The 14874-nt window shown below is 39.2% G+C and overlaps 1 protein-coding gene across 1 annotated transcript; it reads left to right on the top strand.

The window, feature by feature from the left end:
• The first annotated feature begins 4260 nt into the window (after window positions 1–4260).
• Window positions 4261–13659, top strand: LOC109415860 (uncharacterized). Its single transcript, XM_019689809.3, has 5 exons — window positions 4261–4737; window positions 12196–12330; window positions 12397–12606; window positions 12685–12856; window positions 12920–13659. The coding sequence occupies exons 1-5, from the start codon at window positions 4524–4526 to the stop codon at window positions 13296–13298; spliced, it is 1110 nt and encodes a 369-aa protein (XP_019545354.2). The 5' UTR covers window positions 4261–4523; the 3' UTR covers window positions 13299–13659.
• Window positions 13660–14874: the final 1215 nt, after the last annotated feature.

Raw genomic sequence — 14874 nt, 5'->3', positions numbered from 1 at the left:
CATGTGTAGTGTCTTTAATGAAGTGTATCATCTGTTTAATTTTAATTTCTCTGTGAATGTGTTCAAGAATGGGCTACTTCGTTCTCCTGTATTAGAGTTAGGTTAGGTTAAGTAATCATGTAGACCTCGAAGTTCGATGATTGTTTCAAAATAAATGTAAATGTAAATGTAAATATTCCACAAGAGCAGTGACAGGACTCCCCCTCGGTGGCATCCACACACACTCAATTTCCCATTCGCTGCGGATTCCAATATGGCATCGAAAGGCACGTTGTCAAAGGCACCCTAAATATCTAAGCAAACACCCAAGCAGGATTGCTTTTCAGCGAACGCCTTCTCGATATCGTAAACAACTTTGTGTAAAAGAGTCACAGTGGACTTACCAGATTGGTAGGCATGTTGGTTTACATGAAGAGGCACGTTGGCCAGATGAACATCACAGATTTTCAGAAGAAACGAGATAAAAACTGATAGGTTTCAATCAATTCTAAAATTATGATACTCCGAGCCGATGCCATTCGGCCGTGAAATCACCATTTGGCAAACGGAGTTCGTTCACTAGGAAATCCTTAGATTTCGCAAGGATTTTGTTCAACCGACTGACTTCACTCAAACTGGAAACATTGTACAAAGGTTTTTCCAGCCAGATCGTTCATCAGATAGCGAGCTGCTCTGAAAGCCTCCAATCCAGCCGAACGTCGTCTGGTCCAACTCTTTCTACATTGTTTCCTGAGCTTCGCCAGATCGGAGTTCTACCAAGTAGTTCCTTTTGTGTTCTTCACAGGCCGCAGAGGGCAAGCTTCTTTTAAAGCTTCCATGATGAAGGCCGTTCCAGTATCAACGGCATCATCTGAATCATTTGGAGTGTCAATGGATGATGAGTATCCATGAAATTTGGCTGCAACCAAATCGGTCAAGAGATCCCAGTTGGTTGACCGGGGGTTCCTGAAAGGCAAAGTTTGCGAAGTAACATTCACATGTTCAATAAAGATGTAGCGATTGGTCAGCTCGTGACTAATTCTGCTAGAACAAAGCGTTATGTTTAACACTTCCTCTCTAGCAGATACCATGAAGGTTGGGCGGTTGCCTATGTGAAGTCTTGAGTAGTCCATCAAACTGGAACCTCTCAAATTGATGTCGGAGCTGCCCCAGACTATATGGTGAGCATTAGCATAACTACCAAATGTCTTTTGAAGTGCAGTATGCGATGAATTGCTTGAAAGCATCCGTAGGGGATAGTTCATCATGCAGAAAATAAACCGAACAATAGACGTATTTTCTGTTGAGATTTCCAACAGAAACTTCAATTGTGATACCGTCTACCCTCGTTGGTTTGACCGCATGTAATCTGAACACTTTTTAGTTTGACCCCCTCTAATCTGCACATAGTTCAAATTAAAAATGGTTCAAACGTCATTCTGCTAATGGAACGGTGTGAAACGGAACGCAGAACCAAAACAAAACACCAAATCAGGTGGCCAGTAGTGTGTTTTTCGATGCTAACAGAGTTGCTGAACGTTCAAATTAAAAATGAACCCCGTTGGTTTGGATGAGGTGTCGTTCAAACGAACGGGGGTAGACGGTAGCACATACATCTCTGGCTGAGAGAGAGGAGACAGCTGGCTTCGATTGCGTGCTACCTAATGTCAAGGAGGACCTGTCACCCCAACTAACAATCACTCATTTAACAGGCACCATTATGACGGATTAATTCAGCATAATGTTGAATAACATTTGAATTATTTTCACGTACAACCTATGTTCGGATTTTGTTCACACAAATTTGGAGAAGTTATAAAGCATCATGTTGTGCACCAACTTAATTTTTTGTTGTACAAAGCGTTTTACAAATGTACAAGAAAGTTGTTATTAAGCATTGGTAAAAATGACTGAAAATAAATAAAATGCAAAAATGTTGAACTCCCACGAGAGTAATTATTTGCTCTCATGTTGAGAACACCTATTATGAAATAAGAATTACTTATAAAATTACCTTAATCCGGATTAACTCGAGACCTGTCGATTGCCAGCCGCATGCCTTCCTATCTGCGCCATCCTAGAGATGGTGAGATGCAGCACCCAAAGCAAAACATAATCTTCCCATGACTCAATAATGATCACTCCTGAACTTGTGTTCAGCAGTGGTGAATTAGCATAGCACGTGGTAATCAACTGAACATCGCCTTATACTTCAACAGCTGTTCAGCCCAAAACACGTGTTTTCCATTCTGATTTCGCTGTCAGTATTTTCATCGCACGGTGAGAAAACTTGTACTGAATGCGGCCAAAAAGTGTAGGTTCTTATTGAAGATATTGTTTTCAGACGAACTAATTGCAATATGAATATGTTCTTATTTTTATTATTCAATATCGATCTTTAAAAATATATGACAATATGTGGTGCGGTATGGTCTTGGACATGGTGCATTTACAGCATCTGTTCAGGTAATCTACTCATGCTCAGTCGAAGATCCGTCAAGCAATTTTTTTATTTATGCTTTTGTCATGGAATCTTGATATTATGTTCAATAAATAGTGCATAAGGTTGTTTATGTATACTTGAAATGTGTCAATTTCTGAATGCTGTTTGATTATCTAGGTGACTGTGGGAACAATATTCAGTAAACACGACAGCACTGAAATGTCAAATGCATCGAATCAAGCGTCTCGTACAATCAAACTGCTGCGGAAGATAAAAATATAATAATCAAGGTACAAGATATCTTGTTACGGACTAATAATAATAAATAAATGCCTCATTTTTACGTTGATTACATCACTTGGCACTCAATGTTAAGCTACATAATTCTATTCTGTTTTATTTTATGTGATTCGTTTAAAGTTTTGGGTCTTTAATAACTTGATTGTCTAAACAGTTTTAGCCATGATTTATCCCATAATCCGAACAAAGTTCCGAGTCAAACCAAGAGTCAAACAATGACGGGCTGAAGGCGTTTATTTGACAAGTGAAAAGCACATTGTTCAGGAGCATATGCTTATCAATACATCAGCTTAATAAGATGCAGAGAAATGTTTTGTTAAACTCTTTTGTTAAAGAATCAATGCAAGTCGAATAAATTTCTTGTTAAACTTTTGAAAAGTGTTTTAATTTATCATTGTTGATACCGATGAGGAAAGTCGAACATTGACTATTTTCTCAATTGAAAAATCATTTCAACAGTTATGTGTTGAGCATAATTTTAGTTCAGCTATCATTACCATTATTAAGCAACAATTCAGTATGCTTGCTTGTTTGTGACTTGCAATTGTTAGTTGGGCCTCCACCTCTCCAATAGATGGCATAACAAATCAATAACTGGGAAAATACTATCTTCCGAAAATTACTTTCATACCATATATTTATGTAATAATAAAAGAATTATTTATATGCTTGTGAAATTTTGTGGGGGTTTGGGGCCATGGGGACTTCTTAAATACGGCCCTGTAACACAGAGGAAGCTCTCAGTAAATATGTAACTGCGGAAGTGCTCATAGAACATTCAACACTTCACAATTCATAGAAGATGAGAAGCAGGCTTTATCCTAGTAGGGACGTAATCAGAATCGGGCGAAAGAGGAAAGCGTGCCTCAGGATCCAGTCATTTAAAGAACATATTGAAGGTGATAAAAGAAGGGGTAATTGATAAAAACTGAATTTCGTATGTTTCAATAACTCTTGTTGAACTTAATCTAAATAAATCTGCCACAACATGAATTTGATCGTCTTTACGAAGCAACGTCTTCATACCTACCTACCTACCACGCGCCATCAATTTCCATCCATCCAGCATCACGGGCAGTCCCACCTACATTGTGAGGGCAATCAAAACGACAAGACAATTCCTGACCAGATCAGTTGTAGCCGCCGGTCAATAATGAAAACTTGCGGTGTCTTAAATCCCCACCCCCTTATTTCTAATGTGCCTTAAGAAAAAGAATCCAACCGACCGACTCGACTGATGCTAGCAGCGAGCAGCATTCCCAACACCACCACGGGTCAGAGCACTACTTTTGAGCTTCTTCGCACACCGCAATTTCAAATGGAAACACCGCACGTCTCCCAGCGAGGGAACCAGAAGTAAGTGAAATCCTAAATTGTTTTTCTATTAGCCTGTGGATTAGTTTAATCCAGAGAAAATAAATTTTTATTTCCTCCCACCCTCCCATGCTGACGAGGAGGATGCGGCGGAGGACGATTGCCAAAAGCGAACGCATGCGTTCGTCAAGTCAACCAACAACGTCCCAACGTCTCCGCTCCGCTCCGAAGCAGTAAGTTGTGGCAGCCAAAAAGGAATAAGCATCAACCGTTACTATCATGCTGGTATCATCTCAAGCGTCAAGAAGCTGTGGCTGCTTGCATGCTGCGAGGAGCTCGCAAGGATAAAATCTTGAAGTTGATTTCCTTCCGCTGCTGTGCCGGGCTTAAGATGTAAGTGGATGCGACATCGGAGCTCATTTCAAATTGGGACGTGTTTCGAAGTGGTTGGACTAGCGCAGAGTAGTGTGTTACTTACTTAGTTGGTATGGGATCGCTGGTTTTGAAGCTGTTACTGATTTCGGTTGTGTTCTGTGACCATGGTGAAGCGATGGCCCAGTATGGGCAGATGGATTCATCAATGCGAAATTTAATAGGGCCGGAGGTACTATTGGCACGATTGGATAAGCTGCTGGATGTATGCATTGAAAACTACGAAGATCTTACGACGGATTTACTGCTTGGTGTTGCGATTGCTAATGGTAAATTAAATTACTTTCTATTTTAATGGAAAATTGGATTTAATAATATAGGCCATTATTATTAGCATATTATTTACCACTTTAATTGTCATAACTTTTCAACCGATTTCAATCTTCCACCAAGATTCCCTTGACAATTAATCTCGAAATAAACCTTCAGAATGCCAATTTTAACATTTTACACAGAAAAAATATTGTAATTAAAATTCAACGAGAAATCATGCACATAAAGGGAATGCTAGAGTTAGTGCACTTTTACATGAGATATAATGTAAAATTACATTTTTATCGTGTAAATTTCCGCCAACCATCGCGTAAACCATCATGGACTCCAACCGGTTACGTGGCTATTAGCGGAAATTTACACGAACGTGACGTAATTTAACATGACATCTGATGTAAATATGCACTTACTCTAGCATTCCCTTTATGTGCATGGTTTTTCGCTGAATTTTATATGAATATTTTTTTCTGTGTAGTTTAACCTGATTTTCTTTTTTTGCTCACTTTTACTTTATTCACTGAACATTGTACCTTTAGGGGACTGTCACTTAACTGCTCAACCAATTTCAAGTCTTTAAGTATGCTTTCAAAGTAACTTTTTCTCTCTTAGAAATGTTGTAGTTAAGTTGTGGCTTCAAAAATTGTTTAATTCTTTCCTTCTCACGGCTTTTAACAACTATTTCTATGCTAAAAAAGCGTTTCCGAAAAAAAATGCTTGAACAAAAGTTATTGTACAGTAACCCCACAATTTATGAATCGGCAAAAATGACTACAGTTTATGGATCACTCGGATCACTCATTTGATCAACATGGTGATTCATAAATAGTGTACAAAATTAAGGTGATTCATCGGTGTGGGGTCACTGTAAATTGTCAATTTTTTTTTCTTAAAAAACGAAAAAAATACGTGTAAATCAATAGTTTTTCGATAGTTCATCAATATTGAAACCAGTAGTTGGTAGTTGGGTTTGCCTAATGAGATTACCATCACATTCTGAAAACTATCGGCGATCAAAAGTAGAAATCATGTCGTGAAAATTTTGAAGTTTGAAAAGGAAATATTAGTTCCCTATCAGTTTAATCATCAATTTTTAGGTAAATTTACCGATAAAACGATTTTTTATATCCGGTTCTCACAAAAAAGATTATCTGAAACGACTCAATCATTAAAATACGAAATGGGATTTCACAAAGCATAATCCAAGGCCAATTATAACATGTTCATCTAATTCCGTTTGTCTCGAGTTCGTCGAATACCGATGGTGATCTTCTAGAAGGAAGTAGAGGGTTAACAATACATTCGCAGATCGAAACAAAATGTTTAAATTTCTGTGACATATAATGGAAGTTTACATGATATATTACAAGACTTACATGACATGTGAAATTCTACGTTCCAATTATGTAGAACGTAGAATTTCACATGTCATGTAAGTCTTGTAATATATCATGTAAACTTCCATTATATGTCATGTAATTCAGTGTGACTCAGAGTAGTTACCATGAAATATATACACAGAGCATAAGGTGTTGTGTCTTAAATTGCACTAAGTCTGCATTGGACTGATAAACAGATGATTTATGCGACAATTTTGTGAATGTTTAAATGCTAGTTACACAGACGAAGAATACTCTGTTCAATTTGATATTCAGCCATCTATATTCTGCTGATTAGAGCGGTTGAACAAATGATACTCCAGTCCAATATTCAGCTGTCATTGTGTACATTAAAATTTCACAATGTGCCAAGACCCAGATTTACGAGGTAAGATGCATTCAGCGCCTTCAAATGATTTTTTAGACAAATAGGATCTTCTACAAAGCTTTTTCTAAGAATAAGATCGTTTTTTAAATGTAGGCGAAAGTTAGGGTGGTCCATATTATTAAAGAAATTAGAATCTAAACTTCTTTATTTGCAAGTATAACTATTTACATCCTTCCGTCGGCAAAGTTGCAGATCTATCTATAGTTACATGATCTGGATTTCGAACATCGTACTCATGCCAAATATCAACCACCATCTTCATTTTTGTCCACAATTGGTTTGTCTATCTACATATTGATCTTTGAATATCTGCCCCATATTGCATGGATTTAGAGCCTAGAACTCTTTACAACAGCCGATATCTTGAATTATGGTCCGCCATCTTGGATTTTCTCATCACTATTTTTGAACTTCAGACCTTTTGCTCACATCAAGTATACCCATATTGCATGATTTCAAAGCCAAAAACTTCATACAATGGCCACCATCTTGAATTTATTCCGCCATCTTGGATTTCATGATCTCCATTTCTGATCTCTGGTCATCTGCCCCATACCAAGTACACACATAATGCACGGTATGTCCAAAGAGAAGTATTATGAAAATCGAATGTACCTCAAATGTTATTCCGTTGGATCGTAGGTTTGGACCTCTAGTTTCAGAATCTGTGCGGTTCAAAATATTTCATCTTGGGTTTTTCGATTTTTTTGATTTTTTTCCTATTTTTCCATACAAATGACAAAAGTCATTTTAAGGTTAATTTCATCCCATATAAACATGTATGAAAAAAAAACCCAAGATGGATTATTTTAAATCACACATATTCTGAATCTAGAGATCCAGAAATACGGTTCTAGCGAATAAAATTTGAGGTACATTCACTTTTCATAATACTTCCCTTTGGACATAGCGTGTAATGTATGGGAGCGTCCATAAATTACGCCACGCAAAAATAAGCCCTTTTTCAACCCCCTTTCCCAATATGGCACACTTTACTGAATCATTGGTTACGTTTATGAGATACATAATATTTGTCCATAATATACTGAAATAAATCATCCTTCCTAGAATTTTCGGAGCATAACGAATTAGGATGAAAATTTTTAAACACAAACAGAAATCATGCAGAAGCATGCACTCCTAAAAACATCCACGTTCAAAAAGTTGTTTGGAAACAATATCAGATGCTTCAGCAAAGCAAAGATAACCGTACACATCGTAGTTGCTACTCCGTGATTGACCAGAACAATCGAAGTTGCACCGAGAACCAATGAATGTGAAAGCTTAGGTCTAGCTAACCATTCTCAATGTGCACAGGTCAAGAGCTCAACATTTTTAAGTCAATAAAGGCGCCGGCCACGTCCTTACGGTCATCGAAAAAGGGGAAGGAATGTTAGTTCGACAACCGTTGTTACTAGAAACCGTGGAATCCACAGCATCCCCACAGATGTCTCGGGAATTAGTATTTGTTAGTAGGGTAATCACAATGGTATTCAATTATGCGCACACATAAAATGAGTGATAGGAAGGAATACTAGCGTTAAATCATGTTGGTGTCTTCGACACATATGTTCCTTACATTCCAATGTAGAACAATTGCCAAAGACAGCTAGATGATCTGATGCTTTATTTTTTGAATATTTTCAATTTTGAGAATGTGTATATTAAGGTGGCCCACACTTAAATGAAAAACAAAAATTACGAAAAATGCCAAGTCTTACCTCCTAAATGGGTTATTTTGGACTCCAAGAAGCTACGCTCAAAATTTGAGCAAAATCTATTAAGCCCAAGGGGGCGCTCAAAATGCTTGAAGTTTGTATGGGCAAACTTGACCAAATGTATGCAGAAATTTTAAGTTTGCGCTGTAAGCGTTCAATAATCAAACCCTTTGGTATTGTTGTAGGTAACTATATGCCAAACAACCTTGTCGAAGACCGCGAAGTGATCCAACGTCTGTGAAAAACTTATACCCTAGGTAAAGTGAGAATAAACTTTATTGTTGTTTTTCCAACACATGTAAACTGTAAAGGAATAATAGGGGCTGTCCATAAACCACGTGGTCATTTTTTTGGGACTTTTCAACCCCCCCCCCCGCGTGGTCATTTGTCCATACAAAATTTTTAAGTTGTTCATACAAAATGATCATTGGCCGAACCCCCACCCTATGACCACGTGGTTTATGGACAGCCCCATATCAATACTTTGCCTCACTTTGCCTAGGGTATAACTGTTTTTTTACAGCCGTCGGATTACTTTGCGGTCTTCGACAAAGTTCTTACACATGTAGTCACCTATAATAATACGAAAAGGTTTATTTATTGAACGCTTACAGCGCCACCTATTGGCAAAATTCGAAAACTTAAAATTTCTGCATACATTTGGCCAAGTTTACATTTGGCCAAACTTCAAGCGTTTTGAGCGCCCCCTCAGGCTCAACCGATTTTGCTCAAATTTTGAACGTAGCTTCTGGGAGTCCAAAACAACTGATTTAGAGGTAAGACTTGACATTTTTCGAAATTTTTGTTTTTCATATAAGTATGGGCCACCCTAGTGTATATTGAAGCAACAGTTTAATTTGACACAAAAAGTTAACATTATGAATATACACCATTCGTGTCACTTGTGATAGGTTGGAAATTTGAAATTATGTATGATCAGGAGGGAAGTGGTACTATCTCGGCAGGGGTCCTATTTTGAGCACTTTTCTGCTATAACTCAGCCAATTCTGAACGAATTGACTCAATATTTGGAACGCGATGAGATGCGTATCTAGCCGTGTACAAAATTTCAAGTCAATTGGTTTGGAATTGACTGAGTTATAGCGAAGAATGCCCAAAATACCGGCCGTTGTCCAAGTGGTTCGCTACCCTATCAGTAGGTCGGCTCCAGAGGCACGTTCTCCTCCATTTGGGAAATTTGTGCCAGTTTATATGAAAGAGGTATATTCAAGCAAGCTGTATCACAAGCAGATGGAGGTGATCATTGTGAAACACAAACGTGAGAGCGTTTTGAGTTATCAAAAGTCCCTAATAAAGGTCACGACACATGAATTTCTTTGCATTGGGCGACCAAAACTCATAGAATTGTCAAAAATGTATACATCCCTGCAGGTCTGCAAGCTGAATTATTGTTATATTGTAGAATAACAGCATTCATTCATGCTTACATATAGTTTCTGTAGTTTAGGGATAATTCACCCTTGATACTCACCATGTAAAATAAGTTCACCCCATATCACCCTAAAATTGATAAAACTCATGCCAAATTAAATTTTATATGTAAAGAAGGTCTCCAGTTAGCCTAGTGGTCGAGGTTACGGATCGCCAATCCGGAAACAGCGGGTTCGATTCCCATTCGGGTCGGGAAAATTGTCTCGACTCCCTGGGCATAGTGTATCATTGTCTTTGCCTCACAATACACAAATTCATGCAATGGCGGGCAAAGAAAGCCCTTCAATTAATAACTGTGGAAGTGCTCAAAGAAAACTAAGTTGAAGCGAGGCAGGCCAAGTTCCAGTGAGGACGTCGAGTCATAACGAAGAAGAAGAAGAAGATGTAAAGAACATCATAACAGCATACACTAAGAAGCAAAAAGTGAGATAATTTGGCGAAATTTTGATCTTTCAGAATTAATTGCTAAGTGGATCTTTTTTACTGTCATATCCAATTTTTAAGCAACTTTCTCAATCTTATCAGAAACCATAGTATTCTTCAAAAACCAAACATTTTTCAACACAGATTACTAAAACAATGTAAAATGGATAAAGTGCATTCATTGAAAGGCATTTTTTATCATTTTTGCATGTAGTTTTCATGTATGTATTAGAAACTGAAATCACTATATGGTGGATCTTTTTTTGTGCCGGTCACTGTACATGAATCTCATTTATCAATTTTTGAAACGTGTTGATGTCAGAGTTTGATGTAGTACGTCCCTTGTTTATTTCGTTGTCCGCCATTTGGTTGTGTTGTTCATCCCTGTCTGTCGTCGACCCCCTTCCGTTTTTCCTCTACTTGTCGTTGTCTATCGATAAAGTCCTTTCTTTTTTGTTCCGTTACAGGTCTGTACAATTTGTCCCATGAATGTTTTTAGTATATGTTAGCATATAATTTAGTTTCAAACCCATTTTTTTTCTTTAATCCTTAACCTCTAAACAGCCGCGAGTACTTCGGCTTCCCAAACTAACATAATATTAAGGACAGTCTTGTTAGAATCCTAAAATAGTCACCACAATGGCCGACTTTGGCACCTACTCACGATTTTGAGCAAACAAATCTTTTCGTAAGTAATACCAGCGCACCTGATCTTCTTATTAAATAAATTTTGAAGCTTATTACAAGTGAGCAAGAACAGAATAATGAAATGCACTGTTGTTTAAAGCTTGCTTCTTGAGATTTGTGCGTTTGAAGTTCTGATGCACTGTTGTAGCGGTATTTCAAGACGTTTGTCCTTAAGGCAGTAATAAATTGTAAAAAATGTTCAATCACTGTAAAAACAAATGATTTCGGCTCAGTTATGCCCATGTGGCACCCGAGCCTTCCAAATAAACAAAAAAGTAAAACAAAATGTTCCCACACACTAAGATTCAGATGATCCAGCTCAGTAATTTTTTCACTGAGTTCAGTATTTTTTCCATCTTTTTACTGAGTTTTCAACAGCAGATTTATCTCGGTACACTCGGTAATCGTATTTACCGTTCACCAGTTACGATATTTACCGTGCATCAGTAACTTTTGACAGTTTATTAGCTGAGCTCGGTAATTCATTTACAGAATATCCGCAAAATAAACAACCGAGCGTACCGAGTTGAATCTGCTGTTGAGAACTCAGTAAAAAGATGCGGAAAATACCGAGCTGATCTTAGTGTGCAAGCCATTTGTTAGATTAGGGCATCGACTATATTATCCAATAGACAAATGCGAGATTTATCAGTTACAAGCAAGTGAACAATGTCTTTGGAAACTTTCACATTTAGTGAAATTATTGTTGAGTCTCCAGGTTGTACTTCCGGAACTTGTCTAGGGTCATGATGAGGTGAATGTAAATTTCATAGCTCTGTCACGACTTTGGTATGAGTGGGCGACCCTTGACTCGGCAAACTTTTAGATAAAACTTCATGGTAAAACTACTGTATAGGTACACGGTTTTCTGATAGCATGCTTCTAAGCTGAGGAAATAGCAAGTGAGTGTTCCCATTCCTATTGTTATACGCAGGGTCGCTGTTTGGCTCCCATTAAAACTAGACTTCTATTCGCCAGACGAAGGACTCCTCAAGTGGTCTCAGTATGTAACAGGACTCGCGTCAGTTTCTTGTACGCCGAATTAAGTAGGTTAACCCCTCTGTAATTAGCACGTTCAGTCTGTGCTCTTTCTTGTGAACTGACACATAAGGCTGTTGGGCAATATTCGATTATCCGGAGTCGATTTTTGAAGCTTCCCAAGCATAGAGTTTTTCTCGAACAAAGTGCTGTATAAAGCTGAAATGTTGACATTTTGTCAAACAAAAATTGATCACTAATCAATCAATTTCAGCTTTGTACTTACACCATTTTGTTCACCAGAGATATGTTAGGGAGGCTTAGAATCGTAACTGCGGATAATCGAGTTCGACCTGTAATGGTGGATTTTTTCGAGTAACCCGTTGACGATAGGAAAACTAATGGTCCACTGGATTTTTTTTTCTGTTGCAGGTCAAGTGAAATCTATACTAGCCGATACGCATTATGAGAACCGATCGTTTATTGAAACGCTGAAGAAAAAAGGCGATTATGTGGAAAGTCGCATCAACAGCATTTTCTCCTTTCCGAGTTCTGCGAATGCAGTTGGTAAACAAAATTCTTCCAATTACGATTTAATTGACAAAATATTTTAAGTACAAATTGCTTCCACAGTTAGTAAACTACTGATAAATTCGGATTTTTGGAAAACGGACGCCGAAGGTGATTCCGAGTATAACATTTTCCCAGACACGTTACCTTCGTCTGATAGCATTGAAGATGCTATCCCTGCCCCTGCTCAGAGGCAATCCCATGGTGGTCGTCACACTTTTCATAGCTATCTTCGCGCCTTGCAGCTCGGTGCACCCAGCGAACTGCAATCAGGTAATGGGCTTGCCATCATTGCTTACAAACACTTTCAATTCATTGAGATTAATCGACCTATTATTCTTTATGGTTCAGACGAGTGCTTATCAGAGCTACTGGTAAATGAGTCGGAAAATGAGTTCGACACGACTGTGCCAGCTGGTGGCGGCGCATCAACACATCCCAGGGCGCCGCTCCTTTTGAGTCGCGAATGCAGCAATGCAATGTCCCTTCGCAAGAAATCCTACGGTTATCATCTCACTCATAAGTAGGGAATTTTGGGGTGATGTGACTTGATCCGACAAACAGTACATTTCTTCCATTATTGTAGACTGCTGTTCTACCTGATTCTCGGAAAACAACACTTCAGCAACATCCAGCAGGAGTTCGTCACAACCGCCAAGGACAAGCTCTGCGAGCAGATTCTACGCGAGTCGCAACTGATTGCGGACCTGTCCTATCCGGAGATCTTCCGCGATTTGTTCATGGAGCAGGTGTTCCTGTGTGCGTACGTGGGCTACGCCGAGTTTAGGAACCAATCGTGGCTTGGAGAGATTGTGAGTTGGCAAAACGACGCCGGCTGTTTCAAGTACTATCAGGATGAGGGTCGAGTGGGGCCCAATGCACTGACAACGGAATGTTCCACCCACATGACGGGGGTGGGTGCTGCGGTGATGGGACTCTTTGCCAGGTTGCAGCTGATTGGGTAAGATGAGGATCAGATCATGATGATGAAATTCAGGTAATTGTTGCATGTTTCTTAAATATTAAATTCAAGCTAATGTACAATAAACTTGCTCTTATTTATGTCTAGTACAAACTCATCATTGTTTCAATATCATATCCCAAGCAGAACAAAAGGTTCTTCTGCAACTCCCCCAGAGGATCCTTTAGCCATTTCTCAAAGAATTCTGTCTGTGATTATTTCTGGTCTTTCTTCTAGTATTGCAAATGGAGTTCCTTCTGTTTTTTCAGAGATCATGTACCATCTCGGTCAGAAGTTCCTCCCAAGACTCCAGAAAGAACATCAGGAGAAATCCTAGAAGAAACTTTTTAAGATATCCCAGAACTCCTTGTGGAAGAACTTCTTGAGGAATCCCTGCCATTTAATTTATTCCTGATACAATAGAACTTGTGCATAAGAAACTTGACGGGCTTGGTGGTCTAGTAGCTACCGCTTCTGATTCATATGTAGAAGGTCATGGGTTGAATCCCTGGCCCGTCCCTGTCATCCTACTTTGTATCGTTCTATCTCTTTATCTTTTTCTCTTCTCGACATATACAATTCATGTACATTCATAAGTTCATAGCCATCGCTAGAACAGAAACGGGTTGAAAAAGCCAACTTTCCTAGCACAGTGTCAATCTATCATATTAACGCCTATGGGTTATGCAATCAAGCGACCTGTGCCGCAATATCTTCAGAGTAATGAATATACTAATCTATCAGCCTATCTAAGCCGTGAATGTCAGCACCTATGTGTGAACCCATTGCCAACCATACCTTACTAACACTCCGACATCCGCATGAATTTGTGCAGACGCAGAGGTATATTCGGTCTGATGTGGATACAAATCATAGCAATCATCACTTCCTTCCCCTTCCCCACATTGACCTGCATCCTGACGTGGCAGGCGCCATTGTCGCCTAAAAATAGACACTCACAAACTGAAGATGCCTGCTTAGTCCCCGTCAGATATCTCGTTTCTTCCTTGTGTGAGTGTAGCTGGTCTGGTGACACTGGAGTAGCAATCACGGGCCGTCAATCAAGCTCAAGCTCAAGCAAGCTCCAATATTGTGCATAAGAAAATGTATGGGCAATTCAATGAGGTCCCAATGAGTTTCAGGGGGTACCATGAGGTCTCAAGGTTGTTCATGGGGGTCACAGGGTCGTTTCATGGGCTCTCAAAGGCGTTTCAAGGAATACCATAAAATCTCAGGGGCGTTCCATGGCGGACCTGAGGGGCATGTCATGAGATCTCAGGGACGTTTCATAGGAATCCCAGGTTCCAGGGTGTAAGAAAGCGTTTAGAAGAGTCTCAGGGTCTTCTCATGGGGTCTCAGGGACGTTTCAGGGGATCTCAGGGGGCTGCAGAGAGCCTCAGGATCGCTTCAAAGGATCTGGGGTTTCAAGAGGTGCCATGAGATATCAGGGGCGTTTCAGAAGGTTCCAGGGACGTTCTAGAGGGTCTCAGTGGTGTTTTAGAGGAATACTAAGAGATAAGTCATGACATCATGGGCATTAAATTGAGTCTCAGTGTCGTATCAGAGGTGTTTCAGGAAGC

The sequence above is a fragment of the Aedes albopictus genome, chromosome 2 (assembly GCF_035046485.1).
Source record: "Aedes albopictus strain Foshan chromosome 2, AalbF5, whole genome shotgun sequence".
NCBI classification, from domain to species: domain Eukaryota; kingdom Metazoa; phylum Arthropoda; class Insecta; order Diptera; family Culicidae; genus Aedes; species Aedes albopictus.
This window is presented reverse-complemented; position numbering and strand designations above follow the sequence as displayed.